Source organism: Cryptomeria japonica, chromosome 1 (genome assembly GCF_030272615.1).
Source record: "Cryptomeria japonica chromosome 1, Sugi_1.0, whole genome shotgun sequence".
Taxonomy (NCBI): domain Eukaryota; kingdom Viridiplantae; phylum Streptophyta; class Pinopsida; order Cupressales; family Cupressaceae; genus Cryptomeria; species Cryptomeria japonica.
Window position 1 is genome coordinate 22786888 of NC_081405.1, and position 20656 is coordinate 22807543.

General features: G+C 35.3%; 1 protein-coding gene across 9 annotated transcripts in view; it reads right to left on the reverse strand.

Annotated features, from left to right (window-relative positions):
• Positions 1-375: 375 nt before the first annotated feature.
• Positions 376-20656, reverse strand: part of LOC131028707 (uncharacterized) — a 148113-nt gene continuing 127832 nt past the window's right edge. For 5 of the 9 annotated variants that reach the window (XM_057959041.2, XM_057959038.2, XM_057959042.2 and 2 more), the window contains one exon: positions 376-1003. In XM_057959041.2, the coding sequence (XP_057815024.2) occupies positions 917-1003 (87 nt within the window). In that variant the 3' untranslated portion in view covers positions 376-916. Of the gene's footprint in view, positions 1004-7475; positions 7879-18624; positions 19100-20656 lie in introns of all 9 variants that reach the window. The other 4 variants (XR_009372038.1, XR_009102637.2, XR_009372039.1 and 1 more) reach the window with 4 other exon arrangements.

Sequence of the window (20656 nt, forward strand, 5' to 3'; positions counted from 1 at the left end):
GTAACCAAAGTCAACATGTGAAGCCCTTTTCAGGGCTAATATAAATTTATCTTGTTGCAAGGATTTATATTTCACAAGTATTTGCTCTTCCATTTCAGTCATACATTTAATAGTTTTTAAATCATTTTCATACACTTTTCAAGAGGAGCAGATTTCTTGAAACCCTCTAAACTATTGTTAAAGAAAAGTGTCTTACCAAACATCTTGGTTTGGTATTTTGACAATGACTCAAATTTCATCCAATCCCAATCATGTAGCTTATACAAAAGGCAGTGATTAATTCCCTATCTTCGAAGAAAAATAATAGAATATAGACAAAGCGGGCATGCTACATATTTGAATGCATGTAATATTATGAGCTTAAGATTAGTCATGTAAAGGCAACTGTCCCTGTGACTCAAAGCAAAAGTAAATTTTTTATTTAAAACAAAATTTTACAAGGATAACTGTATCAGTGAAACTTTATGAGGACCCTTGAAGGCATTACTCATTAGAATTCCTCAAACAGCTGAAACTAATGCATCAAATTCTTATGTTTTGATTTGCGTTCATATCATTGGATTGATATGTCATACTGGTACAACAAATACTGCCTTCACCAATTAGAGGCAGTCTTAATCACCTTAAATATGGATTTACAACATCCATGATACATGTAAAATATGGCCTAGATGTCAAACATTGTCAGTTGTCAGGAAAGTTTCAAATGTCATCCTCCGTCAACAAATTTGAAGATAAACTTAAAACCGAGTGCAATAGAAACATCACCGATAAAATACATGTAAATTGGAAGGTTTTGTACAAGTATATTTTCATTGGTTACTAAACAAGGCATCCTTTATGTGAGAAATTAATCATTTGGAAAGCTTAAGAATGTGCCATACTCCATTAATCTTAACGTTGAATTATTCATGTACTATGTATGCATTCTGGCCTGGTGTTTTTTATCAGATTGTTCCCTTCGCCTCCTACTTATCTCAAAGATGAAAGTCATTCCTCCAATCTGCAAGCAAATTTCACAAAAAAGGTCAATACAAGCCAGGATGAATTTGGTGCTATTTCTCATTAGTAATTTGTTTAAATTTTTGGGCACTGGTACTACAAAAACCAAGCTCCAAACTTACATAAAATAATAACAGTTACCCCAAATGAAGCTTCTAAGTTCTTTCAATTTTGGTCATTGACAGCTTAATCGCTGAGACATGAGATTTCTCAATGCAAGGTATAGATTATTCAAAGCAATAGGTAACTTGTAAATCTCAGATATTCAAGATTGGGAGGACAATTTTTCTCTATTTGGCATGAAAACGGATGAATAAAATTTACCAACACTGATCAATTCTAAGCATAAAGCTTTACCTAGATGGTGCAATGACATAGCATGTACAGATAAAAGATTGCCCCACAAATTACCGCTAACAGAATGATCTATGAGCTACAACCAGGTAATTGAGTAGCTGATCTATTGGCATGTGTGAATCATGTTGGGCTACGGTGAAGCCATTTGTAATGATGTCATATGTATGCACATCTTCCCATCAGCTAATAAGTACCAAGCCAAGCACCAGATAGGTACTATTTGACTTGAGAGCTCCACAGATAAACATTAATTACCATTAACAAGCCATTAACATGAAGCAAAGAAGATCTACTCAGCTACTAATTTGTTTATCCGACATTTAATGTTTGAAATTTTGGATTTGTTCTAGAGGCTAAACAAAATCAGAAATCCAGAATTTTTCAAAAAAATGGGTAAAATTTCTATAGGAATTGAAAACTTGAAACCAAATCAGACAAATCTGGCAAGTATCCAGATCAAGACGGGTTTGAACCAGATCCATCCAAATCTGGTAACAATGCTTGCTAATAATTTTCAATTTTAGAATATACAACTTAAGATAGAGTTGGAAGTGTTTAATCCCTGACTATAGTTTACGATATCTATAGCTGTATCTTTAATTCAATGCATCATTAAATCAATAAAGATGACTGTAGAAACCCAGCTGTGTATTCTTAGATTAGAGACAATAAAGCCAAAATTAGCAAGATGTAGAATTAGTCCCAATGAGTCTAAAATCAAAATGAAAAAATCTGAAGTAGATGCAAGGAGCCAAAGAAAACTCTTTGGCCTTTACGAGGCTACAACTAGAATCTCGAGCCATTGTTGGGCAGAAATTAGTTGCAAAATATATATAAAGGAAGAAAAGTTAAACCTTCCACCCAAGACGAGTATTGAAATTGATCTTATAGAATTTAATTTGCTTGAATTCTCCAATAAATACAAGTGAATTATACATAAGCAATAGTTCAGGAAACTAGGTTATCTGTTTTGGATAGTTTGCATGGGCACCGATACAGTGTCAGATATAGTTATAGCTATTTTTCAAGACCCCCAAATATGATTATGGCTAGATATGGAACTCATAAATAGAATACCGATACATATATGTCAAAAGACATGAGAACACATTTTCCTAATACAAATTTAAGATGTAAAGAGGAGGCTTTCATTGCTAGAGAAATAATATAAATCTCTGTTACCATGTACAAAAATGTTCACAAATATATTTTATCAAGAAAGTCATCTGCTACTGAGTTCTACACGAAACCTGGTTTTAATGGAAAAAAAAGACGTCAACCCTAAGTAAGTCTAAATCAAGGATGAGAAGCATAAGGCTGCTAGACAGCAGCATTTGCATGGTGCAAATAGTGATGTTCATCAGTACAACAAAATAGTTAATGACATTAATGCTCTCGATGAAGAGTAATGTGATTATTTATGTTGATTTTAAATGTGCACATACACTAATCTAAACCATTTAAATTTGTCTTTAATGTTTAAAAGTTGGCATTGATTTAACATGTATTGTTGGTTGTGGAGCCTGATTTTGTAAATCTGGATAGTACATCATTAGATCACAGATCTGATAGTAGAAGTAATGTTGACTTTTCTTGCCCTAGAAGGTAACCCTCTTTTATGAGGGCATTGTATTACACCTGTGTATTTTACTATACATGTGGAGACTAGGATAGAGAGAAGAAGTTACAGTGGATGTGTTGTAGGTTGTATCCCCTCAATTTGCAGGATAAATAAAAGGAATGACTGGTTGTTAATCTGTGGATGTAATCCACATTGGGTGAATCACGTATATCTGTCTCCACGTGTTGTGTTATTTTCATATTTTTAAATTTACATTTATTTATTGTAAATTGCTCTATGATCCTATTACTAACTACTGGTATTAGAGCCGTACATTTATTTGGCTACTTAACTCAAAAGGAGGGTTCTTGGTTGGAATAAAAGCAATAATGGGAGATGGCAAGTTTTAGGTCGATAAGTTTAACAGCCAAAACTACCAACTATTGAAAATGCAAGTGGAGGACTCTCTATAACAAAAGAATCTTTTCTTATCATTAGTAAAAAAACAGAGAAGCCTAAATATGACAGATGAAGAATGAGAGATTCTTGTCATGACCCCTTCTTGCACCTAGCTCAGTATGAGTTTCCATTAGCCTATTCTTGGGTTCCCGCAGGCTAAATGGATGTGGTTAGAAGACTCAATGTCTCGAGGTGAGCTCTTGCCATGATTTTCATAGTTTCCGGCAAACTTTCTATTTTTGGCATATTGCTATTTTTAGTAAGTGCTATTTTTAGCACAAGGTCTTGGCCTCTATTCCTCTTTCATTAGTGCAGTGGTTTCCAATTTTGGACTTGGTGAGTTCTTATGTTTTCAAACAGATACTTTGTTTATTCACTAAGCCTTCGTTAAGTTTCTTGATGAAATATACCCCATTGTGTCTCGCCTAGTAACATGGTGACTTGTGTTGGTGTTGGAAATAAGCCACACCCGGACCGACGATGGACTGGTCCAAGAGGGGCCAATAGCTCAGTGGTAGAGCACTCCAGCAGCGTATGGAAGGTCCTAGGTTCGAGTCCTAGTTGGTCCATGTCTCAACATGGTATTTGAGCCAGGTCCAGGCTAGGAGCCCCAAGCACACGAGAGGTGTGGCTTAAGGGGGGGTGTTGGTGTTGGAAATAAGCCACACCCGGACCGACGATGGACTGGTCCAAGAGGGGCCAGTAGCTCAGTGGTAGAGCACTCCAGCAGCGTATGGAAGGTCCTAGGTTTGAGTCCTAGCAGGTCCATGTCTCAACAACTTGAAGTTGTTTTAAAAGACGGGCCAATTGGACATCCTAAGTTGACACCAAGGAATGGGGAAGTCAATATTTTATTAGGATTATTTTATGCTTCCAAAAAAGTGATGCCAAGGAGGAATAATGAAATAAAATCAAACTAAAAATGTTTTATTTGAGAGCTTCAAAAAGGTTCGACCCTCTTTGGGTTATTTGCTTGAGCTTTGAAAAATACGATTTTGGAGGGAAAGAATTCAAATTGAAGAGTGGTTGCCCTAATCTCTCTTTCACTCTTTATATTCACATTTTGAGCTCTCATTTGCATATGCTTGCATTACAACTTAAGGTTACGCTATTGGATTGCTTCCAGAGTTCATCTTTACTGTCTGGAGGATGAAAACCATCTGCTAGATAACTGGTTTCAGTGGCAAAGACCCACCCTAGCTGGTTGCTGCTCTAATTTCCAGATGTTTCCATAATTATATTCAGTTTTTTGATGTGGGTTAATGGATTTTGGTACCGCATCTCTTATTTTGATGCGTGGATTGTTTCGAAAAGATTAGATGCATTTTCAGAGTGCTGGAATGAAATTTCTAAGTTTTGAAGTGCACTTTCAGAGGTACTAATCATCATATTTCTATTCATATCTCCAAAAGTTGAATTGCAATCATTTTGGGTGTCTTTTTTCTGAGCATTGCTCATAGCTGGGCAACCAAGATTGACTACTTATTTGGCAAAATCAGTGAAGAAATGAATTTTGGAGGCTGATCGCCCTCCTTTGGGGTCCGTACCATTTCTCCAAGGCAAGTGGAACTTGTTGCAGGTCTGAAACTTGTGTTTTGTTGGTTCTGAATCTTCATTTTGGGGCATTTGAGGTTGCTGGTGTAATTTTCCTAAGGTTGGAGCAGATTTGATGTTGTTTGTTGACTTAGTGAACACTCTTACCATTTGCCCTTTGCTGTAGCAGACTTCTGAGATGCATTTTCTGAGTATTTTTGGGACTTGTTTATGATGATATTGATTGGTGTTAAGTCTGAAATTTCTTGGCAGACTTGTAGCTCCTTATATGACCTTTTTGTAGGTGATTTGAAGGTGTATCAGACCTAAGGCAGCTACTAGAATGCTATTATGAAGGTATTATATATTTATACCATCTTGTCAAGTATTTACTTGTTTGTGTTGCCAAGTTAAAAAAGAAGAAGAAGGGAAATCAGATTTAATGAACAATAGTGCCATTAGCTCTTATTTTTCAGTTTGGATGATGTTCATGTTGCTTTTCATATATATATGTTTGCTTTGAATGTTTGGGAAACAATCATATTGGAATATTGCTTGCAAATTCTTTATATTGGCAAAACATTGCATCTTGTATGCAGCTTCTGGATTAGATTATGTGAGCAATTTTTTAACCATCAACATTTCGAATCACACTCCATGTTTCATCATCAGGATGCAAGAGAGCTTAAGGAGTGTGATTCGAAACGTTGATGGTTAAAAAATTGGTCACACAATCTAATCCAGAAGCTGCATACAAGATTTGAATGGATTGTGGAAATCTTATAGCTTTAAAACATTGCATGCTAAACTTAACATCAACAAAGACAAAAACAAAATCACTGGTACTCATTACAGTGGTATCAGAGGACAAATCATCCTGTCAGCTTGTGCTGAGCGATCATAGTCAGATTTTTAACTTCTATGAGTGAGAGGAAAAGAAGATACTTTCATAGAGAACAGAGGAAGAGCCATTGGCAGCCCCCACAAGTTCCTAAGGGAGATATAATTTCTGGAATTTTAGGGATGCATCAAGAACCTCCCAAAGATAGTGAACAGAGAACATAGCTAGTAGAGGTAAAAAGAGAGCTCATTCTTTGAGCCCAAACACTTGGATGGGAATGAAGTTTGATATTATGTCTCAGTTGCTGGGAAAAATTGGACAATGCATGCAAAATAATATACACAATAATCAAAACACTTCACGGGGTAACCAAACACAAAATGCAAAGAGCAGTTCTACCAATCAGCAAAATAACAATCAAAGGCATCCTATAGCAGCAGATTCAAACACTCCTAGTCCTCTCCAACCTACTTTCATTTAGTGAGGCACTATGGGTTGTTGATGAAACTCCTTTACCATTGGTAGATGAGTTAAGGCATCCCTACGCTGAATATGATACCCTTCCTTAGCCACTTAAGGGCAATCTAACCTTCAATGAATTCATGGATCAGAAGAAGACGTGGTGGAAGAGCATATTACAGAGGATCAGCAATTCAGAGGGACTTATGCTTTGGGTAAGGTCACACTAGATCATTTTAATGGTAGTGATTAACTGTTTAGCTAGACCTTGGGTGCATAAGTTAGATAACTATTTAGCTCTTAAACCTATGGCTGAAGATAAGGCAATTAAATTTGCCACTTTTCATTTAGACAGAGTTGCACACAAATGGTGGTATTATGGTTTTATTACCTCAGGTCACATGTCAATCACCACCTATGATGAGTTTAATTTGCGTTCATATCAAAAAAAATGTCAAAACTCTTTATATTTGGCAAAATCTTTCAAAAAAAATAATCAAGGGTTTACACTACAATTCATCAAGAAAATATCAAATATTTTGTAACTATTCATTCTCTTCCAACTAATCCAGAAAAAATGAATTTTTAGGGCAAAAGAGAAAACATATGCACCTTTATTGCACTTAAAAGTAAGACTTATTAGATTTTTTTTTCTTTTTGTCATGCGCTGGCACAGCAAAGTCTGGCCGAGTCTACACATACTTTAAAAGTAAGACTTTTTAGATTTTTTTTTGCTTTTTGTCATGTGCTGGCACAGCAAAGTCTGCTGAGTCTGACAGACTCGGCGAGTCTGTGCAGACTCGGCTAGACTCGGCTGAGTCCGAGTCCAGGGTCCTCTGGCCTCGGCAGAGGTGACCCCCTCGGGACTCGCCGAGTCTGGGTCAGACTCTGGGAGTCCTGTAACTATGATCTGAAGTAACCCCCTCTGATACAAATTGTAGAGCACATGTTATACTAAGGGGGAGTGGGGCAAGGGGGTGAATCAGTATAATAACAAACTTTTACTTTTCAAAACTTGATTAGCCACAATAGCAATGCTTCAAAAATTAATCAACCACAAATGTTAGATCTAGCAAGTAGGAACACACAAAGAACACATGATTTATGTGGGAACCCTTGTGGGAGAAAACCACAGCAAAATATAGCTTATATTAGAAACTTCTTACAAATTTTGTAGACACAAACCCACCAAAGACATCAATCCCCATGACTAAGCACCAACTTAGCAAGAGACACCAATCTTTTTGAAAGCGAGGCACCAACCTATAAAAAAATAAAGTGATAAATAGTTGATCTTCTTCTTAAATCAGATCTGATACTCCACAAATCTGCTCAAAAAAAAACTTATTGAATTTCGCTTGTAATCTTCAATATTGTCTGCTCATAGTTCTGCAATAATTCACTCTTCAATTCTGCTCTTGGGTTTGCAATACTTCACATTCAATTCTGCTCTTAGGTCTGCAATAATTATCCTCCAATTCTGCTCTTAGGTCTCCAATAATTCTCCTTCAAATCTGCTCTTATATTCATATTAGATATGCTTCTAAGGTCTGCTCTAGGTCTGCTGCTATGAATGGGAAAATATTCATTGAATTGCTTGATGATCTAAATCCCAAATGAACTCCTTTCTATATATGCAAGTGCGCCCCTTCACCGACAGTTACATCTTTCCGAAAAGGGCACCAAAATCAGAAGGGGTCAGTCCCAAAAACAGCCATAAAAACTAATTTAATTTAAATTTTCTTTGCAAGGTTGGCCCTAGGAAAAAATAACGATTTATTTATTCAATTTCAATGCACATTGAGGCTTTCAATCTAAGCTTCAAAACTGATTTGATTTTTGCACAAAGATCCATGAAATATCTCAGTGAAATCACTAGGTTTGACCTTTGACTTCAATGACAATATTTACCAAGAAGTACTGCAACAAGGAGTTTAATATTTATTGTTCATACCATGAGATTCATAGACTAAAGACAGTTCTAGGAACACCAAAAGAAAGTGGAGTGTTAGAAAGGATGAATAGGACAAACATGGAGCATGCAAATAGTATTTGGTTGAATGTAAGATTGCCCTTGCAATCTTAGGCAAACGCTGTGGATACTGTTGTTTACTTAATAAATAGAGGGCCTTCAAGTTCTTGGGATGGTGGTATTCTAGAGGAGGCATGGATAGATAAAAAGGTAAACTACTCATTTCTAAAAAAAAATTGTTGTGAAGTATTTGTCCATATTGATATAGAAAATAGAACAACGCTTCAGGCCAAATCCAAGAACTGTACTTTTATGTATATGGTTCTAATGATTATGGTTATTGCTTATGGGATTAAGAAAATCACAAAATCATTAGGAGTAGAGATGTGAAATTCAATGAGAAGGTCATATACATGTAATGTCCTGAATTAAATTAATTAACTTAATCAATTTGCAGCGAAGGACATCTAATAAATTTAACAATCCAAAACCCATTTGACATTAACTTAGCCAAGATAAAATTAAATTTCATTCAAGATTCAACAATAAACCTCACAAAATATGCACCCCATTTGCACCATTCTCATGAAAACTTCACCATACTATAAATTCAACTAAAAATATCTGTAAATAACATCATTTGTACGGTCTAATGTTGTCTATGCCATAAATTTATCAATTAAATTAAACAACACAAAGCTGCATACAAATTAAGCCAAAATTTGAGAGCAAATCTCACTACAAACTGCACTATCACACTGATAACTTCAAATAACTTCACAGATGAGTTCAATATGATAAATAACAGCAAAATACATGATATTTGCAGCAAACCCACAGCCCCAAGGCTACCTTAGAGTTCTACTACAAATAGCACACTCAAACTCAAAAGATCAATTTATAAAACAGAAGAAATCCTAACTATTCAACACAGTGAACCTCTAAAATCAGATTATACAATGGTAATCCTCGAATCCTAGCTTAGATCACCAAGAAACCTTGAAACATCTCGTTCTTTAATCTCCTTCTCCACAGATTTATCAGCCACTATAGAAACAAGCAAAAACTTAGGAAAACCTGCAACAAGAATGATGCAAAATGAAGCCAAAACATGCATATATGTGAAACCACTTCAATTTCCAAGTTTGGTGACCGAATCCCATGCCTAAGGAGATATTCCCACTCCATGAAGTGCATATAACCTCCGTAGCCATGTGTCACCTGTCTTCTTCCACTCCCAATGCAAACTACCACTTGTCTCAGCTTGTCATAAGCCACTAAATGCCAAAAACAAGCTAAAAGAGGATCCCATGCCCAAGTAGGGAAAATAATTAAGTTTAAATATATTTGGTGTTTAAAAAATATTCTAATCTCAAACAAATCCCCAAATTTCCCAACCTGTCAACTGGTCCTGATTTGCTATTTTGGGTCTGCCAACTTACTATTTTTGGAAAATTTTGAAAAAAGGACATGACATACAAAGATTAAAGAAAAGGAAAATATAAAATATACGATGATTGATGAAATCAGTGAAAATAAAACTCCAAAGCTACCAAACAATCAAAATGTTCAATAGCACATACCTCAAACTCCTACAAGAAGATCTACGAGGCTAAGTAGACCCCGTAAAAGATACTCACCATTTTACTATGTATTGTTGGTTAATCCTAGTGAATCGTAAATTTATGAAAAAGCAATGCAGATAAAAACCAAAAAGAAATGAGAGTGACACATGAAAGAGAAGATGGACCCTTTGATACAAAATCAGACTTGGGACTTGGTTGAGTTTCTTGTAGGAAAAAGAGAATAGTAGAATAAATGGGTTTACAGGAAGAAGAAAGAAGATGGAGAAGCAAGGAGGCACAAGGAAAGACATCTTGTAAAGGGCTTTGCATAGAAGAAAGGTATAGATTTTAATAATATTTTCTCCTATTGCTAAAATGCCTTCACTAGAACTATTTTAAGCCTAGTGATAGTAGAAGGTTTGCATCTTGAACCATAGTTGTAAAACTCAGAGACTTTTTGTTTGACTTACAAGTACTCCTAAGTCAAAATGTCAAGCAAGTTATTCAATCAAAAACTCCCCAACAAGTTTTCAAAAAACTCATGGCAGTTTTTTCCTATTAAACCTGCGAGTAAATGCAAAATATTGGAGTTTTGTATTAAAAACTCCTCCAAATTCATATAATTTATTTTTTCTTGCTTGCCATTAAAAAAACACTACCACTAGACCCCATGAGGGATGCTGCCCCCAACCCCGCTGGGGGCATTGCCCCCAAACCCCCATGAGGGGCACTACCCCTCAAACCTCATTGGGATCTCCACTCCCAAATCCCCATTAGTTATTGGAATCTATCAAATAAAAAACTTAATTACAATGAGGGGGTGACAGGGAATTGGGATATAACTCTTGAGTGTGCCTACTTAGATGTTATAATTGCACAAATTGCCAAAAATCTCTTTGGACAAGGCAACTTCAACATATGAAATGGCTAGTGGAAGTGACATTATATTTCATTTAGAATTGAACTAGTTTTTTGGTCTATGGTATGTATTAAATTCTAATTTTGATTTACATATGATGGAAATTAGTAATATGCTCAACAAATTTAGTAATAGGTGTTTTTAAAGAATATTTGTAAACATTTATGCATATAAAATGTTTGATAAAATTGTTGAGTTTTTGCCGAGTCTTGAGTTTTTAAAACTTTTGGGCCTGCCAAGTTATTGTCAAGTCTATCATTTTCAACTTTGTCTCGAACAGTTAAATGCAAGGACACCTTTTTTCCATGAGAATATCGAGGAAGAGATCTATATGCAGTAGTCACAAGGGTATGAGGTCCAAGGGAAGGAGAACTTAGTATGCAAGTCAAAGAAGAGCTTGTATGGCCTAAAGCAAGCCCCACAACAATGGTATTTAAAATTTGACAAATTTATGATAGAACAAGGTTATAGAAGATGTCATTCTAACCACTGTGTTTATTTCAAGAGACTAGATAATGGCAATTATATTATCTTGTTGTTGTAAGTAGATGGCATGTTTGTTGCAAGATCTAACATGCAGGATATAAATGTGCTTAAACAACAATTAGCTAATTCATTTGTGATGAAGGATTTGGGTGTTGCAAAGCGCATCCTTGGCATGATAATAACAAGAGATAGGAAAAATTGTGCATTAACATTGTCTCAGAGTGAGTATGTGATGTCCTCATCTTTAACCTAATAATAAGAAGCAACAAAACACTTATGTGATCAATGGTGGCAACCTTGAAACTCCTTCAACTAGTTAGCAGTTAGGAAATAACAATTTGTACAAAGTATATTAGTATTTAAGAAGTTCAAGTAGGTCGCTTTGATATGATACCAATAAAGACTGAAGCATGAAGACCTTATTGAGGAAAATCGTCTTATTCATAAGTTTGATATGATATCCACCCATTCTCATTATCAAGGAATGAAGACTTTAAGAGCATACAACATACTGAGGCCACATGATGTCAAAAATGATAACCTTGCTGATAACCCAACTTATACACATATAGATCATGCCTTTACCATCAATTACAGTGAACCAATGTGATCAAATAACAGAGAGTAAATCCATAATCTGATATGTCCATGAGATGGTATCTTGTCATCACCAAGACAAAATACAAGTTTCATTATGAGTACAGCAATCTTAAATCAAGCATTATGATATTAAGTGAATATTAAGGTGGCAAACGAGTTAATATTTTACATAATGAACCAGCAATTAGCAGCCGATACAGATTAATAAAGAGAAGGTGTGAATCAGTGAGGAGATGCAAGTCAAAAACTGATTAGTTTGTGTTAAACAAAAGTTGTAAATCGATTTTAAGAAGAGGCTGACTTGTTCTATGGAGCGATCTCTATTCAAATCACAGATTAAATATTCAATAGGGTGTGGTTACCTTAGAGGAGCCAAATACTAAAAGGTGCAATTCTTTATAAGATATTAAGAGGACATCAAGAACCATTCCAATCATTACCAGATTTTATCTTCTATTTCTTATTCATATCCATTATTGGATTGGCTCGATTGAGCATCAACCTTTTGGCATCAAACCAGGTTGCATATATTCAAGGAATAAATCAGGAACAGCACCACTATCTTGCATATTTCTAAAGACCAAATCAGACACAGCAATAGAGCATCATTGCTATCATATATAAGGAGGTCCATAGCATATCTTATATCGATATACTAGGAAGAGCAGAGATCACTCCATAATTGCAGATTGGATCAGATTGCCATTGCATTATTTCCAAAGCTATATCAGCGACAACACAAATACTTCATCCAATCAGTTGAGTCAAATATTGCAGATTGATAATACTTGAATATCATATATTGATACTAAGTGTATGTTTCATAACTGATGTATGTTTATAACAGATCATCAATTGTCATTCTATTAAGTGGTATTTATTATCAGCAATATAAGATTCATAAGGATTATGTGTTTTGATAAGGAAGAAGTCCCTTGCAATTGATTTTTAAGTTAATTGTTCACTTATTCCTTAGAATATACATAAGGGGCCATTACAGAGTACATAGCAAAAGGTGTTGAAAAGATTTCAAATGTAGGATGCCAAATCAGTTAGTACACCATTGCCCAGCCATTTAAAATTGACTAAGGAGATGGATCATAAGTTATAGGAGGAGAGAGACTACATGCCTAAGGTTCTGTATTCATCAACAGTTGGTAGCTTGATGTATGTGATGGTGTGCACAAGGCCAGATATTGCCCATTTAGTGGAAGTTGTGGGCAGGTTTATGAACAATCCAGGAAAGAGCATTGGAACACAATACGATGGATTAACAAGTATTCGAGGTGTACTACTATCCAGGCCTTGTGTTTTGGAGGAACCAACTGTACTCTACAAAAATATGTTGATGTAAATCTAGTCAGGTGACATAGACAGATAGAGGAGAACCACAAGGTACGTTTTTATTGTTGGTGGAATTAAACGTGACACAAAAGAACACGGCCATGCTAGGATGAAATGTCAACTGATACGTCTGCAAAAATTTCTCATGTCACTTTGAGCTGATTGAATATTTGGACATGCAGGAATTCGTCAGGTTGGGTGTTTTTGCTGATGCAAAAAGACTCTTAAAAAAACGTCTTTCAGCACATGAGTTAGCAATAGAACTTTGGGTTTTGGGAATGAAAATGTGTAAAGAACACAAGGGAAATTGCACACTAGAAGGCAATCCATTGTTTGTTTTGTTTCATCAATTTTATGCTAAGTTACTGATTCGGGTACGGGTACAAGAATGGCAAAAAAAAATTCCCTTAGGTATGGGTACGGGTATTGGTACGTCCGTACATACATATATATATATATATATATATATATATATATATATGTTAAAACATTGTATGTATGTATGTATGTAAATATGTATGTAGGTATGTATGTTCAAACATTATAGACTATATCATTGTCTAACTACAAGAAGAGTGATACTCATAAATCCATAATTGCCAATAAATATCAAAAAATAGAATATTTTGATATCTCATTCATAATTTGCAAAAATGAAAATACTCAAGTTTTAGAAAGTCATTACACAATGAAAATTCAAATTATAATTGATTTTAATATTCATGTTCTTCATCAGAAGAGTCAAGGTCACTATCAACATTTGGTTCAATTTCATTTGAACCACAATCAATTGGATTGCCACTAACACTAGTTGTGTCAAGTGTAGAAGCTGGTTTAATTTCATTTTTCAAACATTTGACAGAACGCCAAATCATTAACAACACAAGGAAAGTGATTTCACAAAACATAAGCAAAAAGCTTCTGCGTATGCATAATGTAAATCAACTGAAATCAATCTCAGTATTGCTGATAAAATGTTTGCTAACCCTGTGTTCATATGTATAGCTCGCAAAAGCAACTGAAATGATATTTAATTGCTTGCCTGCTGGCATATTCTGATAAAAAATGCTGTCACAAAGTTGTGGGAGTGAAACTGAGGTTTTAGTTTATGAAACTATGCTTGGATACGGCCCTTGGTACTTCCTAGATGCCTGGGTTCTCTATGGGTTCTTCACAGAAGGAGCCATAGAGAACCCAAGTACCCAGGAAGAATCCAATACGTACCTAGGAAGAACCCGAACTGTACCAGTACCCAAACAATACCAGTACCAAGACCCAACCTAAACTAGAAGAATCCGGTAACTTAGATTTTGTGTGGTTGTCGAAGATAATGTGAAGGGATCATTTTAACCACTTAGTTTGGGAAAAAAATTGGTAGGTCTTCCATTGATACATGACATGGATGAATTGATTAAATCTTGCCATAAAAGATCAACACTGAAAAAGGAAATGCCAATCACTTATAATATGATAGAAGAATGCCAAGGTTTTGTGCATAATCAACTCGCTAGAGAGTAATTTTGAAACCAGCTAATGAAGTAGAAGGCCTCATTGAGAGAGTTTAGCATGCTAAAAGGCATAAAATGTCAGACCCAAATTCACCAAAATTAAAGGTCTTTAGGTTTAGCAGGAGATCTATTTTTAGTGTTGATTTTAGAGTGTTTATTTTTAGCTAGTTTCATTGACCTCTTATCCAAACTTTATTTATATTAGTTATTTCAATTTAAAATATTTCAGCTTTTTGACTTTAGTTAATTTTTAGAGGTTCAGCTTTAACAAGATGGGCTTTAAGCTAAGTTGCAGGATTCACCTGCCTAGGGGCCTAGTACCGGTCCGATTTGGTCTAGGTCCGGGTTCTAGTCCAGTACAATTGTCAATCCAGCCAAGGTTCATGTCAAGTGAGTCGGTTCATCCTGGGCAAACCCGAGGCTAACCTAAGAGAACCCAAAGCAAAGCCGAGTGCTTAGGCACCCAAAAAAATCATTTTTTTTGCAAAATTTGATTAAATTTTGAAGTCCACCACTTCAAAATTAGAAACAAAACCCTAAAAGTAACTTTTATAACATTCACTTAGTTCATTCTTGCTCATTTTTTTGCAAACAACTATTTTTTCCTTGCAAGTTGAGAAAAGTTTGGCTTCTAGCATCAAATAGGAGTTGAAGATCAATTTTTGAAGCTTGATCAAGCGTTGGATCTTCATTCCTACTCATTTGCAAGCTTCCATTGGCTAAACAGGTAAGTTTTTTTACATTTTTTCAACCATTTTGTTTCACAACCATGAAACATTATTGATTTAGTTTACCTATGTTTTTCCATTCTTTTGTTTTTGTTTTTGAATGTGTTCATAAAATTTCTTGTCATAGGAACTAGAATGGCATCTACCTCTTCTCCTCCATAGGCATAAATGAACAACAAATCCAAATTCTCCCCTGTGGAAGTATGTTGATATTATACGACCACTTATAGGAGGTGGGGGATTTCGTCGGAAATGTTAGGGATGTGATAAAGAATGTAATAGTTCATATTTTTGGGTGGTAGGCCATTTGTGTGGAATACTACGAAGAGGCATCAAAAAATGCCCTAGAAAAACTAGTGTGCCTATACCACAAAAGACGGTGTTAAAATATATTAGGGAGCATGAAGAAGCAATAGCGAGAGAACTCCATAGATTAAATCAAACCGTTTCAAAAAAATCAAAGCCAATGCAGCCCCCATATAATCCCAATATTATAGTTAAAACCCACCCATTTTTTCCACAACTGAGCCTGAAAGTGAAGCACCCATTGCACGCAAAAGATCAAAGGGGCCTTTAGAAAGTGCATTTCAAAATGCGTCGAGACATTGCCGATCAAGATGTAGCAAGATGCATATATGCAAATGGGTTGGCTTTCAATGTTGTTCGCTCCCCATATTGGAAAAAGATGTTGAAAAGTGTTAATGAAGCTCCAAGAGGGTATAAGGGCCCAGGTGATGAAAAGGTACATGGCACCTTGTTGCAAAGAGAGGTCAAGAGGGTTGAAGATGTATTGAAGCCCATAAGATATTCATGGACTGAGACAAATGTATCCATTGTTTCAAATGGGTGGAAAGATTCCAAAAATCGTCTCTTGATCAATGTCATAGTGGTGTCCCCTAAAGGGGCAATGTTTTAGAAAGCCATGGATTGTGAGGGCCAAATAAAAGGGCAACTTATTGTAGATATTCTCATCTCTACAATTGAGACAATGGGATCCCGTAATGTTGTTCAAGTCATAACAAACAATGCAAAGAATTGTAGAGATGTTGGTTTGTTGGTTGAGGAACGTTATCACCATATCTTTTGGACACGTTGTGCGGTCCACTCACTTAATCTTATGCTACAAATGACTGAGAATAAAATTGATTGGATCAAACAGGTGTATGTAGAAGCTGAGAACATCCAAATGTTCATCACAAACCACCACATGTCTCAAGGGAATTTTAGATCTTTTTCAAGTTCGGAGCTATTGAAGGTAAGTGATACATTTTCTGATTTTTTAATTTTCAATGTTCATAATTTGATTGTGTAATGTTTATTCTTCTTTAAAATTTGTCTTTAATTTCTAATCATTTTGGCTTTAATTTTTGTTATAGGTTGCAGAGACCATTTTGCATCTAACACAATCGTCTTCAAACAAATTGTGAAAGTTAACGTGACACTTTGTAAAATGGTGATCAGCCAAAATTGTGCTATATGAAATAAATTAAACTTTAAAACTATAGTTCCAATTGTTGAAAAAATGATACTTAAACTCAATATTATTATTTTGATATTGAACTTGAAGCATATGATGCTATGATGGTATGATCATGATGCTATAATTATAAGTTTATGGTGGTTTTGTTGTTTATATGATGCTATGTCACATTCTAATCTTAATTCATGCTTCTAGCATATATATATATATATATATATATGCTTTTAGGCTGCATAAATAATAAATATATATAATTTTGCTTGATAGTGGATGCTATGCTTACACCGCAAAAATTATTTTTTGAAGTATTCAATCTGAGTTCCATGTACTTATGATCAATGTGTCTGGATTTCTTGTTTAAATTGAAAAGTGAAGAACAGTGTCAAGCTTTGTATTGGCATAATGGTTTATCTAAGTAGTTGCTTTGACTGCAGCACTAGTTATTTAATTTCTGAAATTCAAATTTGGTTGATTTCACTTTGCAGTGAAAACTCCACAAGAATTTTGTTCATATTAAAAGTGTAACGTAAAAGACGGGGTAGATCTATTCTTTCTGGGGGTTTCATATTAAAGATGTTACATTTCTTTAAACAGTTGTGACTTGGATACAACACAGGGAGCATGAACAACATACGTGGATGTATCCAACACTTCAAATTTACAGTTTTAAAAGTGTAATGTAAAAGACAGGGTAGATCTATTATTTCTGGAGGTTTCATATTAAATTTGTTACATTTCTTTAAACAGTTGTGACTTGGATACAACACAAGCAGCATGAATACCATACGTTGATGTATCCAATACTGCAAATTTACAGTTTATTGGATATGTAATCCAGGCCATATTGGAACCATATTGTATCCATATCCATACCTGTTATGTTCATATGCATGCCCAAGCCAAGGGTGTCAAACCCTGCAACACTAGTTTGAAAGGTAGAAGATAAAGCAAAAATCTGGAAAATAGTCAAGTGCAATCAAGTAGGCTCTCGATTAGAGGTTTCTTTTTGCCATTGGAAATGAAGATTGGTGTTCAGCAACAATATCCATTCTTCACTTGAATCAGTATTCTGTGCAAAGAGAATTCATTCTGATTTCTATTGCACGATCATAAACTTTAAGCCTAAGGCCTACTCAATCGTCTTGCAATGACGTGTTCCAGCAAGTTCAAACAATTAGGTCCAAATTCAAAATCAGAAAAATTGGATAACTGGAGGTGATTGTAATGCAAGCTTGATACCCTCTACACAATTTCGGAAGTGTTTCCAGACAGAGCCAGTCTTGTTAGACTTCTAACAATTTATCTCAACCATTTATCTATGGGATATCAAACAAAAAATTGGCAAATATTCTTGGAAACAAAAACTGGGAGTATCCTTGTTGAATGAAGGTGATAGGAACATAGTACGGATGAGCATTAATGCACAAGTAACAAAAACATAAATATTTATTCAATTAGAGCAATGTGTGGTTGATCCTAGTCTTTTTTCCACAGTTGAAAGGATTTGTAATGGACACCCCCCGTTCGGTACTAAATTTATGTCCTTTCTACTTAGTGTAATTTTGTCAAACAGTTGGCGTGCAAGCTGACTACTGGATTTTTTTTGGTTCTTGATTTGCTAGAGGATAAATTTGGTAAACTGGTATTTATTGTAAAGCTTTCAAGTTTATTCAATATAAAAATAACCAGACATATCAAATGCCAAAAGCAAGAGGATTAATGCTGATGATATTTATTTAATTCCAACTCCAAGCATACAAATCAGATTTGAAGAATATTACAGACCATATGATAATAAACAAATTCAAACCTGGACTCCACAAGTATAGAACCTGCTGAAAACACTGTTCACGCACTGTAGCTGCACTATTCACGGCACTGTAGCATTTTTACTATTCACGCAGCACTGTAGCAAACACTGTTCACGCGGTACTGTAGCAAAAACACTGTTCACGCGGTACTGTAGCAAATCACTGTTCACGCGGTACTGTAGCAAAAACACTATTCACGCGGTACTGTAGCAAAAACACTATTTTCAAATCTGCACTTTCAAACCCCTGTAAAAACATCATGCGAGAGCACCAAATGAAGCCCAATGTGTTTCCTGAATGAAAACACCATTAATCCTCCTGACTGTGTCTTTCAACAGCGAAGAGAATGCTAGCAAAGAGGGATTCCGTCCTCCAAGCCCAATAATCAGATTTCTACGAAATCCAACAGCATCACATTAATTCATCCCAGCATATCCCAAAAGAGAGCTCTCAACCTCCATTTATATCTTCTTCCTGGATGCAAACACTTCATTTTCTCAATGTGGGATAATACATTTTAGAATAAAATATTATTTCCCACAATATACACATTAAAGGGAACTTTTAATATTTTAAACATTACTTTATATTCCCAACCTTATAATATAACGATAAAGTTAAATATTTAATTTAACTTTACACTTTATCGTTAAATATTAAAACCTTGTTGATAATCCCTTTAAATCATTGTCGCCTTCAAATATTTTCTACTGATAATTATGCCAACCAGGGAAACACTAAAAATTCCAAGTCACTGCTTGGAGACTAACTTACTATAAATAGTAAGTGTCTAGAAACCTTGTCAAAACAGCACCGATTGGCCTGAAACTGAAAACACCTAGGCCAAAATACCTCAGGATCCCACCAATGTCCTTGTTAGCCTTCGGGATCGTGTCAGAATAGGCTAACGACACCCCATATCATGTTGCGCTAAAAAGGGGACATTACAGGATTATCATCAGAGTTGTGGCTAAACTGCTTCAAGAAATACAAGATACTGTAGCAGAAATTGCAATGCAATTGATTGTTCCCAAAATCTATGAATGAACTAGAAAAGGAAAAGAAAATATCTGCATAGCTTTGTGTGACCTACTTTAGCAGTGCAAGATATAAATTTCGAATCCATCTTTGACTCAATGGCAGCTCAAACTTTGTAGTAGTTGGAAATTAAAAATAGTGACACAACGGGAAAGCCTGGACAATCTTTTTCATTCAAAACATAGAAGCATGAAATCAGCAAACATCATGATGCCAAAGATTTGAATTTTGACCAAATGCACAAATAACAAAGAAGCAAACCATTTTATACTCTTAAAATTTGGAGAAATTTTGCTCAGTTATTTGTTAAACATATGCTTCAGTTATTGACTCGGACATAGTTACCTAAAGACTTACATGCCGACCTTTGGTACTCATCTCCCGTATGAGAAATGTGTCCCGTCTCAAAAACCAAAACAGTTCCATCTCCAAACATTACGAAACTTAAGATGAAGTTTCTTTAGGTCCCTGTACAAGTCTCCTATAAGCATCCCTTGGAAATTGAAAACCCTCCTTTAGAGATACTCAGATATACCATATAAATTACACTCAGTTTTCATAACTAAGTTGCCAGCACGGGTACAAATCAGGTACATTTGACAGTACAATACTTCATCATTGACCAATGCCAAACGCCAATTGATAAGTTGGAATTTCCCATATAGAATTTTAGGCAAGAAAAAGGAAAAAAAATTGCTTTTTTTATGTGTTTTGTGGTTTTAAATGAGTTGGAAAATTGTTTTTTTTAGTGTTTTGTGTATTTTTTAATGAGTTGGCTTTTACCTGGGTATGCCCAGGTGTGTCCAAGGTATGCCCCGGGTGTAACCTGGGTGAACCTGGTGCAGGTGCACTAGTCAAAACGCACTTACCCAGTAACTTAGTAAAATAACTAATGAAATACACTAATAGACTTAGAATTTTCTATTTTTTGCAGTCACAAGTTTTTACGTAACAGAATTTCCTTTTCAAATCCCAAAGAGTTAATAGTACAAA